Source organism: Epinephelus moara, chromosome 23, assembly GCF_006386435.1.
Source record: "Epinephelus moara isolate mb chromosome 23, YSFRI_EMoa_1.0, whole genome shotgun sequence".
NCBI lineage: Eukaryota > Metazoa > Chordata > Actinopteri > Perciformes > Serranidae > Epinephelus > Epinephelus moara.
Window position 1 is genome coordinate 25,978,531 of NC_065528.1, and position 19,156 is coordinate 25,997,686.

The 19,156-nt window shown below is 42.8% G+C and overlaps 1 protein-coding gene across 1 annotated transcript in view; it reads right to left on the reverse strand.

Moving 5' to 3' along the window:
• Positions 1 to 19,156, reverse strand: part of ptn (pleiotrophin) — an 88,687-nt gene that overhangs the window by 8,222 nt on the left and 61,309 nt on the right. The window contains exons 3-4 of the mRNA XM_050036784.1: positions 18,185 to 18,358; positions 13,304 to 13,465 (exon numbers count right to left, since the gene is read on the reverse strand). Of these exons, the coding sequence (XP_049892741.1) occupies positions 13,304 to 13,465; positions 18,185 to 18,358 (336 nt within the window). The remainder of the gene's footprint in view (positions 1 to 13,303; positions 13,466 to 18,184; positions 18,359 to 19,156) is intronic.

Sequence of the window (19,156 nt, forward strand, 5' to 3'; positions counted from 1 at the left end):
CTTATTAAGCAAAGTATGTTTTAATAAAGTATTTTAAACAATCAAATTTGACTCATTCCTTAATTCCACACAAAATTATGCTAATATTGTATTTTGAGAATTGCTCGAGTTTATTATAGTAATAACACATTGAAAATATACCAAAATGCTATTTATGATTTTTGGCTAGTGAAAAATTTTTTTTTGGCCAGTAGATTTTTAAAGCTTACCAGCCACTTGGCTAGTAAGCCAAAAAGTTAAGTTTGAACCCTGCCCCCATCTATAAGCTACAATAAACTGCCTTTAACCATTCAGTTTCCTGGTTGCGTTTGCATTTTGATCTTAAGTTGAAGTGTCACAACAGGGTGGATGGATGAGTGGTCAAATAAATTAATTTGTTACACGACATCATACACTGTACAACTGTTCTGCCTTCTTTGCTGCTCTCTTAACATTGTAGGCAGCTGCTTTATAACTCTTCATGTTTCCAGCACAGCTCTAAGTTGTAGGCAGCAGTGTGTGTGTGTTTATGGCATCCCAGGAGAGCTTTAGAGATGCTGGTAGGTGGATTCTCTTACTTCTGGACAGAGCCAGGCTAACTGTTTCCATCTGTTCCCAGTTTTTGTGCTAGGCTAAGTTAGCTGGCTACTGGAGGTTGACTTAATGTGCTCTTGGCAAGAAAACAGAGAACTTCTTCTTTACAAAACAACCACTCCATAAGCACATGGCACAGCACAGGAAAGCCAGCTCCTCAAGTCGAGACTCACAGAGAAGACTGATGGTTTGAAAGAGGAACTGGAACGACCATTGTTAAACAGAGGTGGACTACGACATCACTTATCACCCACCTACAAGGCAGTGTTGGGATCCCTCCCCGGACGGCTTAACACCAATTCTCACCTGGACCCATCTAACCCTAACGACACACATGATGGCCGGGTTGGTCAACGACTCACATGTGACCTTAATGTCTCTGAAAAGCAGGATTTATACTTGTGCGTCAGCTCTTTGCAGAGCCTACGCTGTAGCCTACACATGTGGCCTATGCTGTTGTGAGCATTTATGCTTGTGTGGTGGTGTGTCTGTGTCACTCTGCAGTTACACCTCCAAAACACTAGTTGGCAGTGGGGTTTCTGTGAAGTACTGTAAAGTTTAGTTGGTCCAAAACACACTAAAAACACATTAAACACACATTAAGCACACATTAAACATGGCTTAACAGAGACAATTTCAAACACAAGTACATAAATCAGCTTCACTATAACTCGCAGCATTCACAGACAAACACTTGTCTGTCAAAAATATAACATGCTAATGTTTTTAGCACAAGCCTATGGCATTTTACATTGTATAAATTAGCCTAGCAGCTAGCAGACTTTTCCTCTACTCATATGAAGCCAGGGACAACAGCAACATTTAACAAAGGTAATGTTACAAAATTCGGCTCCATTACAACTCACAATGTTCACGGACAAAACAACTGTCTTATACTAAACACGTTTTCCGTTCACGGACAAAACAACTGTCTTATACTAAACACGTTTTCCAAACAAATGCAACATGCTAATGTTATTAGCACAAGCCTAGGCATTTTACATTGTATAAATTAGCCTAGCAGCTAGCGGACTTTTCCTCTACTCATATGAAGCCAGGGACAACAGCAACATTTAACAAAGGTAATGTTACAAAATTCGGCTCCATCACAACTCACAATGTTCACGGACAAAACAATTGTCTTATACTAAACACGTTTTCCAAACAAATGCAACATGCTAATGTTTTTAGCACAAGCCTATGGCATTTACATAATATAAATTAGCCTAACAGCTAGCAGAGATTTCCTCTGCTCATATGAAGCCAGGATAAATCACACACTAGACTTAAAATGCTATTTTAGTGGAGGCTTTATTGTCTTCACAATTTATTGTTTCTTATCTGTGAAATTACAATAAATAAAAGCTTTGTTTCCACCGCGGGAAATGGTTTCAGCGTTGCTTCGATGCAGAAGTATAAATGTTTCGGTGTATTTGATCATCTCCTTTCAAATTATATGTTTGTATTTCTTAAATGTTTGGTACCACTAGTCTCTAACTGTGGCATGTGCTCTCAAGCGTTTTAGTTTAGAACATGCTGAAGAGAGATGTCAACCTGGATAATCCACAACCTCTTTATTTAGACCTAATCCAGAGCAAGTTACTGCTGCAATTTACACTAAATTTAGATCATACCACAACTCTTTTTTTTTTTTTACAGCTTTACATGAACGAATAATAAATGCTCATGTTCATAATGACAGTTTTAAGAAGTCACATAAAAAAGCAGATTTGATTAAAATGCTTGACAAATCCAGAACAACTAATGTAAGAAAAAAGGTGTGTTTAAAAAGAGATACAGTGTGATGATATATGAAAAGACTGTCAATACTTAAATCCTGCATTCATTTTTTTGTATGAATGGATTATCTTGAAAGGACACCTCCTCAAATCCTCTAATGACATGCAGGCGAGCAGTTCTGAACAGCGACAAGGTGTGCTTAGTCAATGAGATTTCAATTGAGCTTCAACCCTTTAACATTCTGAATGTGCTCTATGAGGAAATCTTAGAAATCTCTTCTTGTCACCTCGGCTGCAAACTTCCGTGGGCATTAAGATTTTGACGTTCAAAGCGCGCTCACCCATGCAAATATGGAAATCGCTCTTCCGTCCCATTTGTTTGCTTGTTTTCATTTGTTTAAATGTTTTCTCTCCTTTTTTTTCTTCTTCTTCTTCTTCTCTGTCCCTGTTGTGTTTGTCAGCACATTCTGCTCCCCCGGGGAGAGAGATGGAGGAAAAGGATTCACTCTCGCTCTGTTCTGTCTTTCTCCATATGTGAGACGGGGATTGTCATACCAGGCTGGAGTACTTTCTGCTGTATGTGCACAATACATGATACTGCTCGCTCTGCTCTTTGCCTCTGACACACACTGATAATCAGGCTGCTGCTGCCTTCTCCGACTCAAATCCGCCCTGAGCCAAAACACGGTGACTACATATCTGACCAGTCGAGAGCAGAATCTGACTTTCTGACATTTGCTGAGTGTTGGATCGTAGCCAAGTACATTTACTCAAGTACAATTATAAGGTACTTGTATATTTAATGATACATTTTGCCTGAAAATATCTTTTAAAAAAAGGAGATGTGTAATTTTAAATACTAATATTAAACCTTGTAGTTGTATGCCTCCGCAAACCAGTCACGTTGCAGTTACAGTCCAGACTCATATGCAGCCATGACAGTAAACAATGCTTTAAATATGGATGTTTTTTCCAAAGAAGCTACAAATTCTAAAACGATGCTTCAGACACATCCTACCACAGCAACACAGGCACCTGTGTGAAATTTTGTCATAATTAGCATATGAATTGTTGAGTTCAGTCAGGACCTCTTGAGTCGAAGAAAACTTCCATTTGCTGTATTATATTTGGCAGCATGGCTCTGTTCTGGGGCCTCTCTACCTTTGCTAGGCCTACGCAGAAAGCCTCTTCCACACACCTACGTAGAAGGCCTACGGCAGAGAGAACATACCTCTCTGCCCTTCCATGTGCAAATGAGAAAACCCTGAGGCAGAGAGAGCCATCCTCCTGCCCTTCCATGTGCCTACATGGAAAGCCTAAGGCAGGGAGAGCAGCAGCAAAGACCCCCGGGAACAGAACAGAGCAGCATCAATGACAAACAGAAATGACATTGGTAAGTCAGACACAGCATGAAAAGGAGGAGCTGGGGTGGAGGTGGGTTGCAAAGCAGCTTGCAGAGGAAGCAGCAACAGTAGGCAGGCCAGAGCAGTTTAAATAGGGCGCCCTGAATGAGATTCACCAATTGGTTGCATAGAAAGGAATCATGTGATCTATCAGCTGACTCCCTTCCATCAATCAGCTGCTCCATTAGTTGATTGGGCTGTCTGAGATCAGCTGATGTAGCTGGGATGTGAGCTGAGCTTGACATCGTGTCCTGAACTAACGCTGTGCTCAGTTTATGGCCAAAAACATGTTTTGTGAGATCACAGTGACCTTGACCTTTAACCACCAAAATCTAATCAGTTCATTGTTGAGGCCAGGTTGGTGTCTGAGCCAAATTTGAAGAAATTCCCTTAAGGTCTTAATGAGATATTGCGTTCTCGAGAATGAGACAGGTGCAAGGTCACAGTGACCTTTGACCACCAAAATCAGTTCATTGTTAAGTCCAAGTTGATGTTTGTCCAAAATTAAAATCAGTAGCAAAGTGCAGTGTAGCTGTCACAGGGAGATACGGCTAATACAAGAGAAGCATCAATTTAAAAGATAGATCACTTTATTATACCACTAATTAGTTCAAATGGACAAGAAAGTGGTGTATTTCTTTTATACTTTGCCGTAAGATCCAAATGTGGTGTGTCTGCCTTTGGACTATTTCAAGGAGATCATCGTCACATGGTGACTGATGGGCTGTCAGTTATATTCTGGGCACAAAAAAATCAGCTTAAAATGGCATAAAATGAGGCTATTAAAAGTTAAGTGTCTGCTACACAGTTTGGCCGGCCGACCTAAAAACTTCTTTTCTTAACTTAATATTTCTGCCCTACAAAGGCAGGGAGCCGTAGCTGCAGAAACTGTGAGTGAATGTGATGATAATACCCTGTGTGGCTCTGAATTAATGTCTGTGATTTAAAATCTGAACACCACCTGTCCGTCTAACAGAATGACACAGACAAAATTGCTCCGAACAAATTCAGAGCCGCCAGATTTATCTCCACAAAGCCTTTTGTTTAACCAGAAATCAACTCTGGCATCCAAACACTCCAAACACGCTGTGTACTCCTGTTGTGCTGAAAGAGAAGGCGGGGACCTTGAGGTTTCTACAGGCATTCATAATGTTTCATTTCTGTCACTCTTTGTTCTCTCCTTCGCTCCGCAGGGTCTGTGTTTCACCTGGGCTCGACAGCAAAGACACGCAACTCTGAATCTCAGATCGCTCCCGAGGCGCCTCTTAGCATTGTCTCCTCCAGAATCTGCAAATGACAGATGCTACCTCCATCACAGTAACCTGCTGCAGTCAGGGGAAACCTATCTCCCAAACCCAAGGTGGCTGTTCAGAATTGCAGATTTGGCCGGGCAGATCTCTGCGCCCAGCCGGGGGTTAGATAGCCTCTCCTCTCTCCATTTCAGTCACTCCAAAGCCAAACATTTCTCTCTTTTTTTCATAAGCCCCCTGATCCCGTGGCTGTGGACTGTATCTCTGCCATCCCCTGACACAGAAAAGCACACACAATTCCCCTTCCTGTACACACCTCATTGTGCACAGCACCCCCTCTTTCTCTTTCCCAGTAACCCCTTTGCTTCCCAGGGCTTATCTTCCAACTGGCAGACATGGAAAATCACATCGCACATCACACTGCTCTGAAAGCTCAGAGTCTCTCTTCCCGACTGCTTCCCCTCATCTGGGCCACTGTCATCCTCGCTCTGCTTCTCTGTTGCCCTCAGCTCTCACACCTCTTAGGCTGTCACTTCGCATCCATGCATCCGGCCTTCATTAGAATCGATGTGCACAGGTAAACAGCGCTGCAAACCAAACACCTTTTCACTCGCGTGCACACATACATCCAGGATGTGCATATATACATCTGAATTTGCATTTTTAACATGAAAAGCTACGATCTACATCGATATTCCTGCATAATGAAACACGAGGAAATTAAATTTGAAAAGCAGAGTAATCAAAATGTAATGTGGATGCATTCATGCATCCTTTACAGGGATTTTAATTGGGACCTTCTTGTCTTGAATGTCTATGCCACGCAGTAGCAACTACAAGGCTCTGATGATTAAATTAATTAATTACACATAAGGTTCTTTATATTCACAGTATAACACTTCAAGATGCGGCTCAAATAGTGATGCTTTGGGTTGGTAGCCTGACCAAACCTCCAGCCGTTCCCCCGGGAATGAGACTCAACAATTATCTTTTTCCAGAGTTAAATACAGCACCCTTTGAATGAACACTTCACCCCCAGATTGACCCATGCACTTTTGCTTAAACTTTACAATTGAAGAGACTTCTGCATAAACAGTTTCAGGCATGAACGAGCAGCATGCCTTAGCAACTCAATGGAATCCACAAGCAGGGTTCAAACCCACGTGTTGATGGGTGCTACTTGTATGCAGCAGTGTTTTTAATAGAAAGGTTTTAGCAAAAATTCATGGGACAGCATTGTAGTCAAGACCACCTAAACAAAGACCAAGTCATGACCAAGACTTTGACAGGTTAAGACTGTGTTAAGTCCAAAACCAGACGAGTGCCAGTCTGACTCGGTGTCAGTCCCATTGGTCAGAAGCCCTTGGTGTAAGACAACGACGCCCAGAGGCACCTTTAAGCCCCGTTTCCACCAAACACTTTCAGTATGGTACCTTTGGAGCCAACAGTAACCCTTCAGACATGGTACCTAGACCCTAGTGTTTCCACCACAAACAGTGCTCTTAAATGTGGGCGGGGTTGTTGTCACTCACTGCTCCTCATTACCGAGGTTACACGCCCACATTTTCAGAAAAAAATACAACAGGCTGCAGTGAGAGTCTCTCTCCATGGGATATTTAAAAATAGAGGGTTTGTGCTTTTAGTTCTTCTCAGGCAAGCTCAGGGGTTTAGTGTTGCTGGAGGCCACAGGAACGACGCTCCGCAACACTTTTTTTTTCTCCAGGTAACATTACAAGTAAATGTTCCACCCCACCAGCAGTCGGCCCAGTGAATTAAGTTATTTTTTCTCCGACTCCAGCTGCTGCTTTCATTTTATAGTTACAGTTTACTAATAAAACTCTCCACAGTGTCAACAGTGATTACTTGAGCCTCAAAACCAGCCACAACTCAGCCCTGAGCAGAGTGACCGTCCTCTACTGACCAATCAGACTGCAGTGTTCACAGCTCCACCTTTTAGTACCAGATCTGAGTGCTAGGTACCACAACAGAGGGGGGACCAAACATGGGGACGGTACGGAACAGTTACATTGGTACCATCCACAACTTTTCACGGCAGAAACGGAAAATAAGCGCAGACATTTCCCCTTTTGCTCCTTTTTTTTTTGGCCAGTTTAGTGATATTCCCACAGCTGTGGTCTTGGCTTGTCTTGGAACCAAATCCAGCACCCTCTTTGTCCAAGTCCAAGACGAGACCTTCAGAAAGCAGTCCAAAACCGATCTCAAGTGCTACAACACCTGTTTGAGAAGTACTGAGCATACGACTGAATAAATTAGACTTGGATTATACTGCATAAGCTTTGTGTGTAAAAGGATATAGTTTTACAGTCCCCCCTTTAAATCAGTTCAGGAATGTTCACCATTTTGGTTCACCACTGGGGCATTTGAGAAAGTTTCCTTCATGAATTTAAGGTAACACGGTGTATTATTAATATACAAATGGTCATTTTGTGGCTGAAGATTCCTTTAGGAGACTGTACCAGAACAGCAGAAGTGAAAAAATGTAAGTTATGGATATTGCATGTCCACGGCTGCACAGTCTAAAGCTGGGTGAAAAACATAGCCGTGGGGTGAATGTGAGTGTGATGGACGCTGATATATTGGAGACCTGTCTGTTGTGCACTCTTCCTCACTCTCACCCATTGCACTATGGGATAGGTTACATCCCCCACAGCATAAATCAATGTGGAAAATGGACGGACATTACGCAACAAGACCTCCAACTCTAAAAGCACAATGCGTCATTTGTACGTGACCTTTGCTCCCAGTGGCTGAGTGATAATTATGGAGCTGGAGGTTTTTAGCATGAACATATGTCATTACTGGGCATTTCCTGAACAGAGTGATGCTGTTGTTTTTCTTGGGAGCTCACCTTCCATATGGACCTGCTATAAATCCATAGACATCTCTGTATATTTTAACAGCAGCATCCTGTATAATATATTTGCTGGAAAGCTTGAGAGAGTCACAGCTGGCAAGTACACTACAGCTCCTCAAGAAACTTCCTGTCACAATGCATTAATGATGTGCTGCCGAGTGAAAGATTTAACAGATTCCTCCTTTGAAAGTCAAATAGAGTTTGGCATAACATCTTAGGACAAACAGTCGAGCAGACAGACGTGTTACAGTTGGCAGCACTGCAGCTGCAGGACATCCTGTAGTAAAAAAAAAAAAAAGAGCTCTGTCTCAGGAGTGCTCACATTTGTCTTATCGGTGTAATTTGGGAGCTTCACCTGACTGGCTGTTTGCACGTGGAGTTTGCTTAACCTCACTGTCACTTCATCAAACCTTTCTGTGCACACATGTCATCTGCTGAGTGTGATAAGGCCACAGTTTATGACCATTGGCAGCAATTCTGCACTCATTATAATCCTGTTTGGACAATGGGGCAGCCGCACTGGGTCAGTTACATCCTTGTTTACAGAATTAACAAAGGCCATCGCCGCACTGGGAATGAATCGAGTGTGTTCTTATCACCAGTTGTAAACCCAGCAGACCATATTATATTCTACATGCGTCCACATGGTTATTTAACACTATCCCATTAGCTGAAATCCAGTGTTAAAGAGAATATATTATGCAGATTTTCAGATTCATTCTTGTATTTAAGGTTTCTATGAGAGCATGTTTACACTCTTCAGTGGTTGAAAAATTTTATTAAACATTTTCCTCATACTGTCTGTGCTGAAACACTTGTATACACTTGCTGTCTGAAACATTCTGTTTTAGCACCTGTCTCTTCAAGTCCCCCCCTCACGTAAAAGCCCAGTCTGCTCTGGGTAGTTTGTGTTCCATGGTCTTTGAGATCTTAGCGTCTCTGCACCGTCATTGCAGACGGGGAACGACTGTAACGGATAATAGCGTCTCTTTTTACTGTGAAAAATCACCAATAAAAACACACCTCGACATGTTCCAGCAGGAATATGATCCGAAATCACATCTGCAACCAAGGTTACATGTTTCCCTGATGTTTCCCATGTACGTTAGCAGCGTACTTGCAGCAGGGAATGACCAACAGGTTCTTTTCCCAAGTTGTCACATAGTGGCCTTTCATGTCTACACATTACACGCTAGGTACCTCTCCGCGTCTGCTGTTGATGTTCCAGGATGCCGCTACCAGTGCTGGGACATCTACAAAAGCACGTGGTTAGGTTTAGAAAAAAACATCATCGTGATCTGGTTCCACATTCATACAGGAAGTGAACACCAGGCTCCCAGGTGAAAGTCCATGGTTTGTTTGACCATTCACTGACCCTCCTGCCGCCCTATAGGGACTCTCCAGCTCCTTATATGACATCCTTACCAGCAGCTTTTCAACTTGACGCTGTCTAGAAGTGTATCATGCTGCCGCAACAGGTGCCATCCAGTTGCATTATCAACTGTCACTGCCTGTCCACGAATCATACTGCGTTAGGTGCCATAGCGGCATATCATAATACTGCGAAAGGTTAGGTCTGGCCATGTTACATACTGATGCCACCCATCTGCATATCATATCACCACGAAAGGTAGCTTTTGGCGTCAGATGTCTGACAGCATAATCACTGACAAAACAGCTGTGTTTTACGTGTTACCTCTCTCAATGACAGCTTACTGGCTCCAAACTGTAGTTGGGAACACTTATTAACATTAAATTAGCTTGACTTGTTATTAGCTAGTATCTAGCTTCTAGAGGTCCAGACCACTTTGCAGAAGGAGGGTTGCGAGACGTTCGGGTGCTGTTCACAACAATGGCTATATTGCAGTCGTCACCACAAACAATAGACATGACCTTCTCATGAGCCCTGAGCTCATCTAGACACTTAATTCTGCTGCTATCATCCCTATTTGCTGAATGCGTCTTCACCATGACACCCTGCCAGCGCTGCTTCCCTCCATATACACCATTAAGTACATGTCACAACCTCACAGGTTACCCACAAGGCCACTGCCCTTGAAGGTGGAAAAAGGGTGAGCAGCGTCACTTTCTGCTGTGAAAAATTCACCAGTAAAAGCATCTAAACTGAACTAGACATGTTCCAGCAGGAATCTGATCTGAAATCAGGGAGAAATTCACAACCAAGTTGACACGTTTCCATTACGTTAGCATGTAGCTACATGTAGCAGTGTAGGCTATGTAATGTAAACACTTGCAGTAGTGTGCCTGGATCAGATGACCATATAAAGAAGTCCATCACACTATGACGTCATACCGTTGCAAGACATTGAAAAAACTGTTGGGAGCGGAGTGTTCAAAAAAGAAATCTGAGTTGTCACACACTGGGATTACTTCTACATTTGTGTTTAATATAAACATCCTTCATTTTACCACTATATTTAAGACAAAATATGTTAAAGCATAACAGGTCCTCTTTAACTCCAGTTTTCCGATAGCTGCCCATTTTCCATAGAATGTGGGAAGTAGGAGCTCCCCGACTTCAGTTTCTTTGACATGACAAAAGAACACTAAAAGCATGTAATTACAGCTGAATAGTGAGTTAACCTATTCACCTCTGCTCTCACACTGTCACTCGCTGCTTCAAGTTAGCACTTAAGTAGGTGGGTTTCCATCACGCTGACGTGAATGTGAATCACAGCTGGCAGTGCCTGAGATTAAAATCATTTGCAAGGGTTTGTGGGATTTAGTCAAATCAGCCTGCAATCAGCCTGAGATGTGCCAGGAGACGAGATAAATATCTGCTGAACTTACACAGTAATTATCACAAAGAGGATAAAAGGAATCCACTCTTAAAATACACCTTGATGCACTTACCGATGCTAATTTATCACAGTCAAAATGAGAATCAGATTATCTTATTCCAGGTTTTGACCTGTGTGTCATAGCTGTAACACATCCAACTTCCAAAATCGACGCACAATATTCAAGCTTGTCACAGGGACGATCAGCAGTTCAACTAAATAAACAGAGATACCCAAGTGGTAAACATCCCTTCAGCTATAATTAATTAAAACAAACCAACTAATCTAACATTCCCAGTAACTGTTTACAGTGATCTGACAGGAAGTACTGGAGCGATTCTTCTCGTAAATCATGAGTTTGTTTCTGCATGGGTCGTTCTTTTGATCCAGGCCGACATCATGACATGCACTTTCTCTGAATAATGAATATATGACATTTCCAGCTTTCAGACTAGTCCAAAGAGGCGACTGTGTTGCATCGAGAGTTTAAGGACAGTGTTTGAAAAAAAAAAAAAATCTGTCTAGGTTACACTGCAAAGCAGCGCAGTCACCAGAGGAAAATGTTGGTGTTGTAGGTTTCTGCAAACTATGTAAACATTGCCTTTGGTTTTCCTATGTATCATATTTTCTAAAGTGAAGTAATATACAAGCTGACTTTGTCACTGGGAGGTGGAAGGGATGGTGGACTGCAGACCAGCGAACAACAAAATCAGTTGTGATTTAGAGTCATTGCTGTGTTTCCTGCCGGGATAGTAGCATGAAAAGTGTTTATTTTTTCCCTGAGACAGCCCTGCTTTCTTGCCCTGATAGTGCCATAAAAAGCAGCAGTTCTTTGTGTGTTTTTTACAGAGACATCACTGCTTTTCCTGCTGGGGTAGTACCACGAAAAGAGATTGTTTTTTACGGAGACATCCCTGCATTTCCTTCCAGGATAGAGGCATGAAAAGTGGTGGTGTTTTACCAAGACATTGCTGCTGTTCTTATGCAAATAGTAGCACAAAAGCGTTTTTTTTCCTCCATGCATTTCCTGCACAGGTATCACCATGAAAAACACTTGTTCATCACTGCTTTTCCAGCTGGAATAGCAGCACACAAAACGGTCATTTTTCTAGAGACATTGTTGCTTTCCAGCTGGGATAGTAGCACAAAAAGCGGTTGTTGGGTTTTTTATCCTGAGATATCGCTGCTTTTCCTGCTGGGACAGAGGAAGTAAAAGCAGTAGTTTTTTTCCTGAGACACTGCTGCTTTTCCTGTTGAGACAGTGTCATGAAAGTGGTAGTTTTTTCCCCAAGACAGGCTTTTCTTGTCGGGATAGTGCCATGAAAAATGCTTGTTTTAATTCCAAGACATCAATGCTTTTCCTGCTGGAATAGTAGCACACAAAGCAGTTGTTTTTCTAGAGACATTAGTGGGGTTTCCATCCACCTATTTTTATTCACATTTTCAAAAATTGCGGAAAAAAAAAGGCCGAAAATTCGCAAAAAAGTTTTATGCTTGGAGGGGGTGGATTTGTCAGCGTATAGATAAAAGGAAAATGGAAACAGGTTTTGCGAATAAACGATGACGTACTGGCACACAGATCCTCAAATGTGGCCCTTGACATACAGAAATGTTTCAGCCAGAGTTCGTGAGTGAAATGCTGCTGGACAACTATTTCCCAAAAGTCCTTCACACGCCTACGTTCCCATACACACAGAGAACGACGTGGTGGTCGCCTTCCAGCTATTTCCGACAGTACTCTTAACATTAAACTTCTTCTTTGTCGCCTCTAACTCAAGATGGTTAGGTACGCTGTGAACACTGACAAAATGCTAACCAGAGTTCTCCCAAGAGCCGATAGGTTTATCAGGAATCTGTCCATGGTCAGTTGTTGAGTGTCGGTAAAGTGTGTTGTTGTTTACAGTGGGCATAAGACGCTCTCTTATGACGTCATCTCATGGCGCACTCTTCTTCTACGGGGGTGTTTTTATTTTGTTCATTTTTCACGAGAAGCGCCACCTACTGCTCTTCCTGTTGACTCCCAATAATCGCAAAACAATAACGAATGGAAACGGGCATAAATTTGCATTTCCTTTTGCGCATTTTCACAAAATTCGCTCAAAAATTTTGATACATTTGGATGGAAACGCCACTATTGTTGCTTTCCAACCCAGTTTGTGCCCCCCAAACTATTTTTTTTTAGCCAAAACATGAACCTTTCCCAATCATAACCAAGTGGTTTTTGTGTCTAAACCTTACTAAATGTTAACCACAGCCTTATCTAGCTCCAAAATAACTAACAAGTGTAACATATCTGAGGTTTGCAAAAATGTACAATTCCAACATCGTTTATGGTGATTGGGTTGTATTGCTTTGTCCCGGGTGGGAAGTATTAACGGTTCATTGAAAATACAGATGTTTTTCTCAGGGCGCACAAGAAAGGAGTCAGTTGGCGTTTTGTAAATTATTGAACAAATCAAGTTGCCATTCTGAATTTTTGTTTATGCTGCTGAAACTAAACACTAAAATATCATGTCTTTTATTAGAGTACAGAGAACCTCCTGCCATATTTCTGAGGGCACGGTGATCCATCAACAGGACTTCAGTGATCCCCGCTGCTGCTGACAGCCCGCTCAGCGAGAGTTACATTTTATCTAGTGATGATTTATTCCTCTCCGCTTACCTTGCAGCTTAGTCTTGGGGATTTTCCCACAGGGCTTGGTGGCTGTGACAGTGGTGGCACAGGTCGCATCCATGAGCGCTCGCTTCAGCACACCCGTCCTGTTCTTCTTGCCCGTTGCCAGATCGCACTCCCCCCAAGCCTGGAAGTCGTACTTGCATTCCCCTGTGGTGCACAAAGAAATCAGATACTTCATTAGATGCTTTTGTTTGGTGAAGTAGCTCAGAGGAGGTTTAGTGTCGGTGAGATCAAGCAGAAAACCTGGTAAAAATGACACAATGCAGCACCTATATTTGTTTAAAAAAAGCAGTCACTTGCAATCAGTCAATGAATCAACCCCCTCGAGCCTGAGGAGCTAAGAGTCCTACACTTTGAATGGCTGTTTGATGAATGCTTTTAATTTACTTGGCTATTATCTCCTTGCTATCAATTGAAACTGCCCAAGATCCACAAAACCAAGCGATGCTCTTATTAAAATAAAATAAAAGAGGTTTATAGCTCCTTCCTTGCAGGAGCAGATGGTGCTTCACAATTTTGATCCTACATTTCCCATATGATGAAACTCTCCAACAGATGAATGCAATCAAACGCAGCCTGACTGCAGTTCATCCTGAAAATAATGGACAGATACAATCTCGGCAGCAGAGAAATGAACATACCTTCAGCAGCACCTCAATAGATTCCACATATGTGCTTTTATTTGATTTTAAATTGTACCCACCTTAAACTCAACCTCAGAGGATGCAAGATTGCTCCATAAAATGGCAGCAGTGTATGCTATAGAAATGTGTTTGAAGAAGTGTGTGTGTGTGTGTGTGTGCATGAGTGTGTGGTTGTGTACTGTATGCCCATGTCTCTCATATCTCCCTCCATTATTTTGTTGCCACTCTAGCCAGGCTCCCTGGAGGCTGTGACACTCATTCGTCAGCTTCCTCTCACATGAAAGTGTCGGACCCCTTGTCCCCGGGTGCTCATCAGAGGAGGGGAGAGGGGAGGGAAGGGGTGAGGAGTGGAGGGACGGAGAGGGGAGAGAGGCAGCGACAGAGCCATTGTTGCAAGAATTCCACAGGGACTTCCTGAGCATCCAACTTTAAAACCTTGCGCCTCCATAATTTGTCTCAGAGAGAGGGAGAGCTGGCTCCTGGGAGTTTGACAGGCTGCCCATTTCCTCTTTAGGTGTCACATACAAGTAGGCAAAATAAAAATGGTTGTACAAGTGTGAACACGCCCACTCATCAGCAACCTTTCATCCAAGCAGAGTCCTGTATAGATTTCAGGATGATTGGAAGAGATCTGATCGTTTAGAGGCTTTGAATTCCAGTGTCAAAAGCTTTTCTGGATTTTAAAGGGACAGTTCACCCCGTAATAAAAAATACATGTTTCCTCTTACCTGTAGTGCTATTTATCAGTATAGATTGCTTTCGTGTGAGCTGCCGAGTGGTGAAGATATCGGCCGTAGAGATGTCTGCCTTCTTTCCAAGATATGGAACTAATACCCCTATTCGACAGTCATGGGCTGGCTTGGCATGGTTTGGTTTAGTGTGGCCCATCAGGCCAGCATGGCAGGGAGTGGATGGAGAAGTGCTGATGATGTGAATGGGGAGAAAAATGGCCTTTTGTTGAGCTTGCCCTACACTCTGGATACGGTGGCTGGAGTTGAACGGGGTGGAGGAGGGCACGACACTTCTGCCTAAAATGACAGCTGACAGCAGCAGAAGAGAGAGCAGATTTAAAAAAAATTGCTGCAGCATGTCATTGACTGATAGAGTTTTGGTTAAGTTGAGTGGAGTCGCCCAACACATATGCTTGTTTCAGGGGGAGAAGGGGAGTTGTTGGGATTGGTTGCTGTTGACAAGATGTCACCGCTACCTGTTTGGAGGCAGGAGGGCACCCTATTTGTCCTACTCTAGAGAAGGTTCACCTCTGGCGCAGCTTGTCACAGCTTGGCAAGATAAAACTGACAAGGGAAAGAATGTTGATGCTGCCAAAAGTGACAATGGAAAAGGCCCGTAGATGGGTCCATGTCATTGGTCCAACAGCCCATTGGTCCGACATCCCATTAGTCTGACGTCCCGTTGTTCCGATATGTGATTATACTAGGCTATAATGTATTTGTGTACCATAGAGGATCAGCAACGCAACAAAAGTAGGCTACTGGTCGAGATACAAGTGTCATAGAGAGAAGAAAGTGAAACACCATAACCTCCTGTTATTAACTCTGGGGTTGGGGTTGTGTGGGGAGCTCTCCGCGGTGCTGAACAGCTCCCGGCGGGCGTATTTCTACCTTGATGGTGCGCCGCGACCGGCTCTGGGTCAGCTGGGAAAGGCTTGAGGCGGAGCAGGCTCACGGCTTATGTGTTTGTCACTTTCTTCTTCATTTTAACCCACACCGTGATCTTTTCCTAACCAAGTGGTTTTTGTGCCTAAACCTAACCAGACCTTAACCACAGGGCATCATGATGATTTCGGAACAACGGGACTTCGGAACAATGGGTTTAATATGGTCGGAACAATGGGTTAATATGGTCAGAACAATGGGTTAATATGGTCGGAACAATGGGTTTAATATGGTCGGAACAATGGGTTTAATATGGTCGGAACAATGGGAATGTCGGACCAATGGGCAGACCCCGACTCTCAGCTTGTGGTGCTCAAAGCGCCAAAAAATACATTTGAAAAACTCAACAGCAGTGTCGTTTTATAGAAATCACGACCTGGTTCCTCAAGATAATCCACAGACCTTGTTGAGAGCTTCTCCATGAGTAGATGCACGCTTCCTGTGCAGTGATACAGTTAGTGGTTGTAGTTCAGTAGAAAGAAATGACTTATTTACATAGCACGTTTCATGCAATGAATGCGATACAAGGTGTTTATCAATGACAAAAGAATAATACAATAAAAATACGAGCAAAATACTGTAAAATGATATTTAAGGAATAACAATAGGAAATAGAAAGGGGCACGTTTAAAAATTAAGTTTTTTTTTGACTGACTGACTTCAGGTAGGGCCATTTGTGTTTATACGTTTTCATACTGGCCATTTTAATTCTGCTTCACGCTTGGCACACAGGAGAGGTTTCAGTTCAAGGCTGAGAATACTCTCAGGATTGGAATTAGACCATTTACAATTTTTTAGGATAGATAAAGAATAATAATAATAATGCAAATTTTCTCCACAAGCAGTGGCCTAGCATCAAATTCAGGGCCCTATGAATTAGCAGTCTCTGTGATGCTCCAGCAGCATAAGCAGCCACTCACTCAGCTCTAGCTGCAGATGAAGCCTAATGCAGGGGCGGACTAAATCATTTCTCACCTTTTGTGAGGGGGTGAGAGGGGCCTCAGTGAGACTCCACTTTTTTAAAGAACAAAATTCAGTCTCTTAATTTTATTCAGCCAATTTTAATATAGCTGTGGCACCGAATCAGACTGCAGTGTTCACAGCTCCACCTTTTAGTACCAGATCTGTGTGCCGTGTACCCCAACAGAGGGGGGACCAAACATGGGGACAGTACAGAACGGTTCCATTGGTACCATCCACAACTTTTCACAGTGGAAAAAAAAAAAGCATACTTAACTGAACTGTACCGTACTGCTTGGTGGAAACAGGGCTTATGACACCCCTGTCCACAAGAGTTCAACAGGGGCACTTTGAGAAAAGATTAGAAAATATGTGTGGTATTGTTATGCATTTCCTTTTGTTTATCTCTGTTCAATGTCACTTATATGTTTTGGGCTTTGTATCGTAGCATTCACAGTATTTCTATGGCCTATTGTATAGAATCCCATTAGCTGTTGTGTAGCTGCCCTCATGCTGCTTGCAACCCTGGTTACAGCAGTACAGTAGACACCCTCCTGTTGGAAGTACAATATTTGCTCTCCCTGCGTCGTTGTGTTGTACTCCTGTGAGCTGCAAAAAACCCCAGATGGAGTCTGGAACGACTCTCAGAGAAAACTCCATAAATCCAGGTTTACCCTTTTATTACAAGGTTCTTGTAATCGTACCTAAAACCACATGATGTTGTTCCCTAATGCAATATGCTACCTACATGTACCCACGAATCTAAAAGCAAAATACATTGATGACAGACAGCAGCACCATATTTGAATTCAGATTTGGCTGCCAGGGTTAGATCACAAGGTCTTTTCACAGCAATTCTGACGCATTTTGTGGGGTGCCGGCACAAAATGTGTCAGTCTTTATCTTTATGATTGGAAAAATATCCAAAATAAAATAGGCATTATCTTTATGATTGGAAAAATATCCAAAATAAAATAGGCACTGGCTTAAAACAAGACGGGCCTCTTCTTTTCTTTTCTTCTCTCAAGTAACTTTCCACAATTTAAAGGCCAGAGGCATGTAACTTATTGCCACTGCTCCAAAACTTTTGCTGCTATAATCTATATAGCCAGTTAGCGGGACCATTATTTCCTGCAGTGTGTTCATCACTCGTGACAGGCTCATTGCAGAGCAGCAGGCTCCTGCCTGACAGGCCTTACTGGGGGAACAAAAGTCCCTCAGGCTTGTCACTGCAAGACATTTCAGCGGTGAAGGCTGCACAGTCTCAAGCCCGAAAAGCAAATGACAAAGCAGGGTGATTATTCCTGTGTTTTCCATGACGATGTATCACTTCCTCAGCAGACATTTCCGTTGTACCTCTAATTAGCTAGCTTACTCATTCCTATTGTGAAAATGGGACCATTGTTTGTGTGAGTGACAGGCCGGCATACATTATGTGGAGGTGTGGGGTGACAGAGGGATGGAAGTCATGCAGCTGTGCAGAAGGAGGGAAGATCTCGGGGTCTTTTAGTGGTCGTAGATTATTTTAATATCATGTTACAGGAGATCGTTTGGATTGGTGTGGAAATATCTGTGTCGTCGCTCACCTCCAAACTTCTTCTTCCAGTTGCAGGGGATCTTGCAGCGTTGGGTCTTAATGGTCTGCTTGCAGTCGGTGCCGGTGCGTGTCCCCTCCCTGGTGCCGAGTCCACAGTCGCCTTCGTTGGCTACGCACACACTCCACTGCCACTCCCCACAGTCCGACTTGCGCTCCTTCTTTCCTGTAGGACCAAACGTACACCACCTTACGGCTCATTTCTACTCCCTTCATGTACAAAAATAGATACGTCCATTTCAAACATTGTTACCGTCACTGCCCTCATACGTCCATGCATCCTTTATAATGGCATAGATACACACAAAAGATGGCACTAGAGGCAAATGAGGTGACAGTGGCAGAGGTCATAATATTGTACCTTTGAACAGATGGCAGTAGCATGTGCAGCCATTATATATACATCCCGACATGTGGAGAGAAAATTCTTTTCACCATATTGGCAATTTGTTTCATTCCGCCATTATTTAAATTTCTTCGTCATCTCTTACAGTCCTATCTCTTGAACTACGCTACAATGCCGCCTCAATCTCAGGGGGCACTGCTCCATTTTGTCTGTATCTGTAAGCTATCGGAAAACATGCACAAATACAGATAAATTGAATGCAGAGTACAGACAGAAGGCTCTGTCCGTCTCCGTCTCTGTATCTAACATTGAAAATAAATGAGCCCTTAGTAACTCTTTGATGTTATCACCACAATTATTTAACAGTAGTTTGGTTTTACGTCACTGCCATACAGGCGTCATAATCAAATATTCTACATAAGATATAAATATTAAAGTATTTTTGTGGGCATTGATTAAACCCCTAAAAATATTTTGTTTATTCATTCATTCATGGGGTTCACCCTGGACAGGTCCCCAGACTATCACAGAGACAGACAACCATTCACACTCACATTCACACCTACGGTCAATTTAGAGCCACCAATTAACCTGCATGTCTTTGGACTGTGGGAGGAA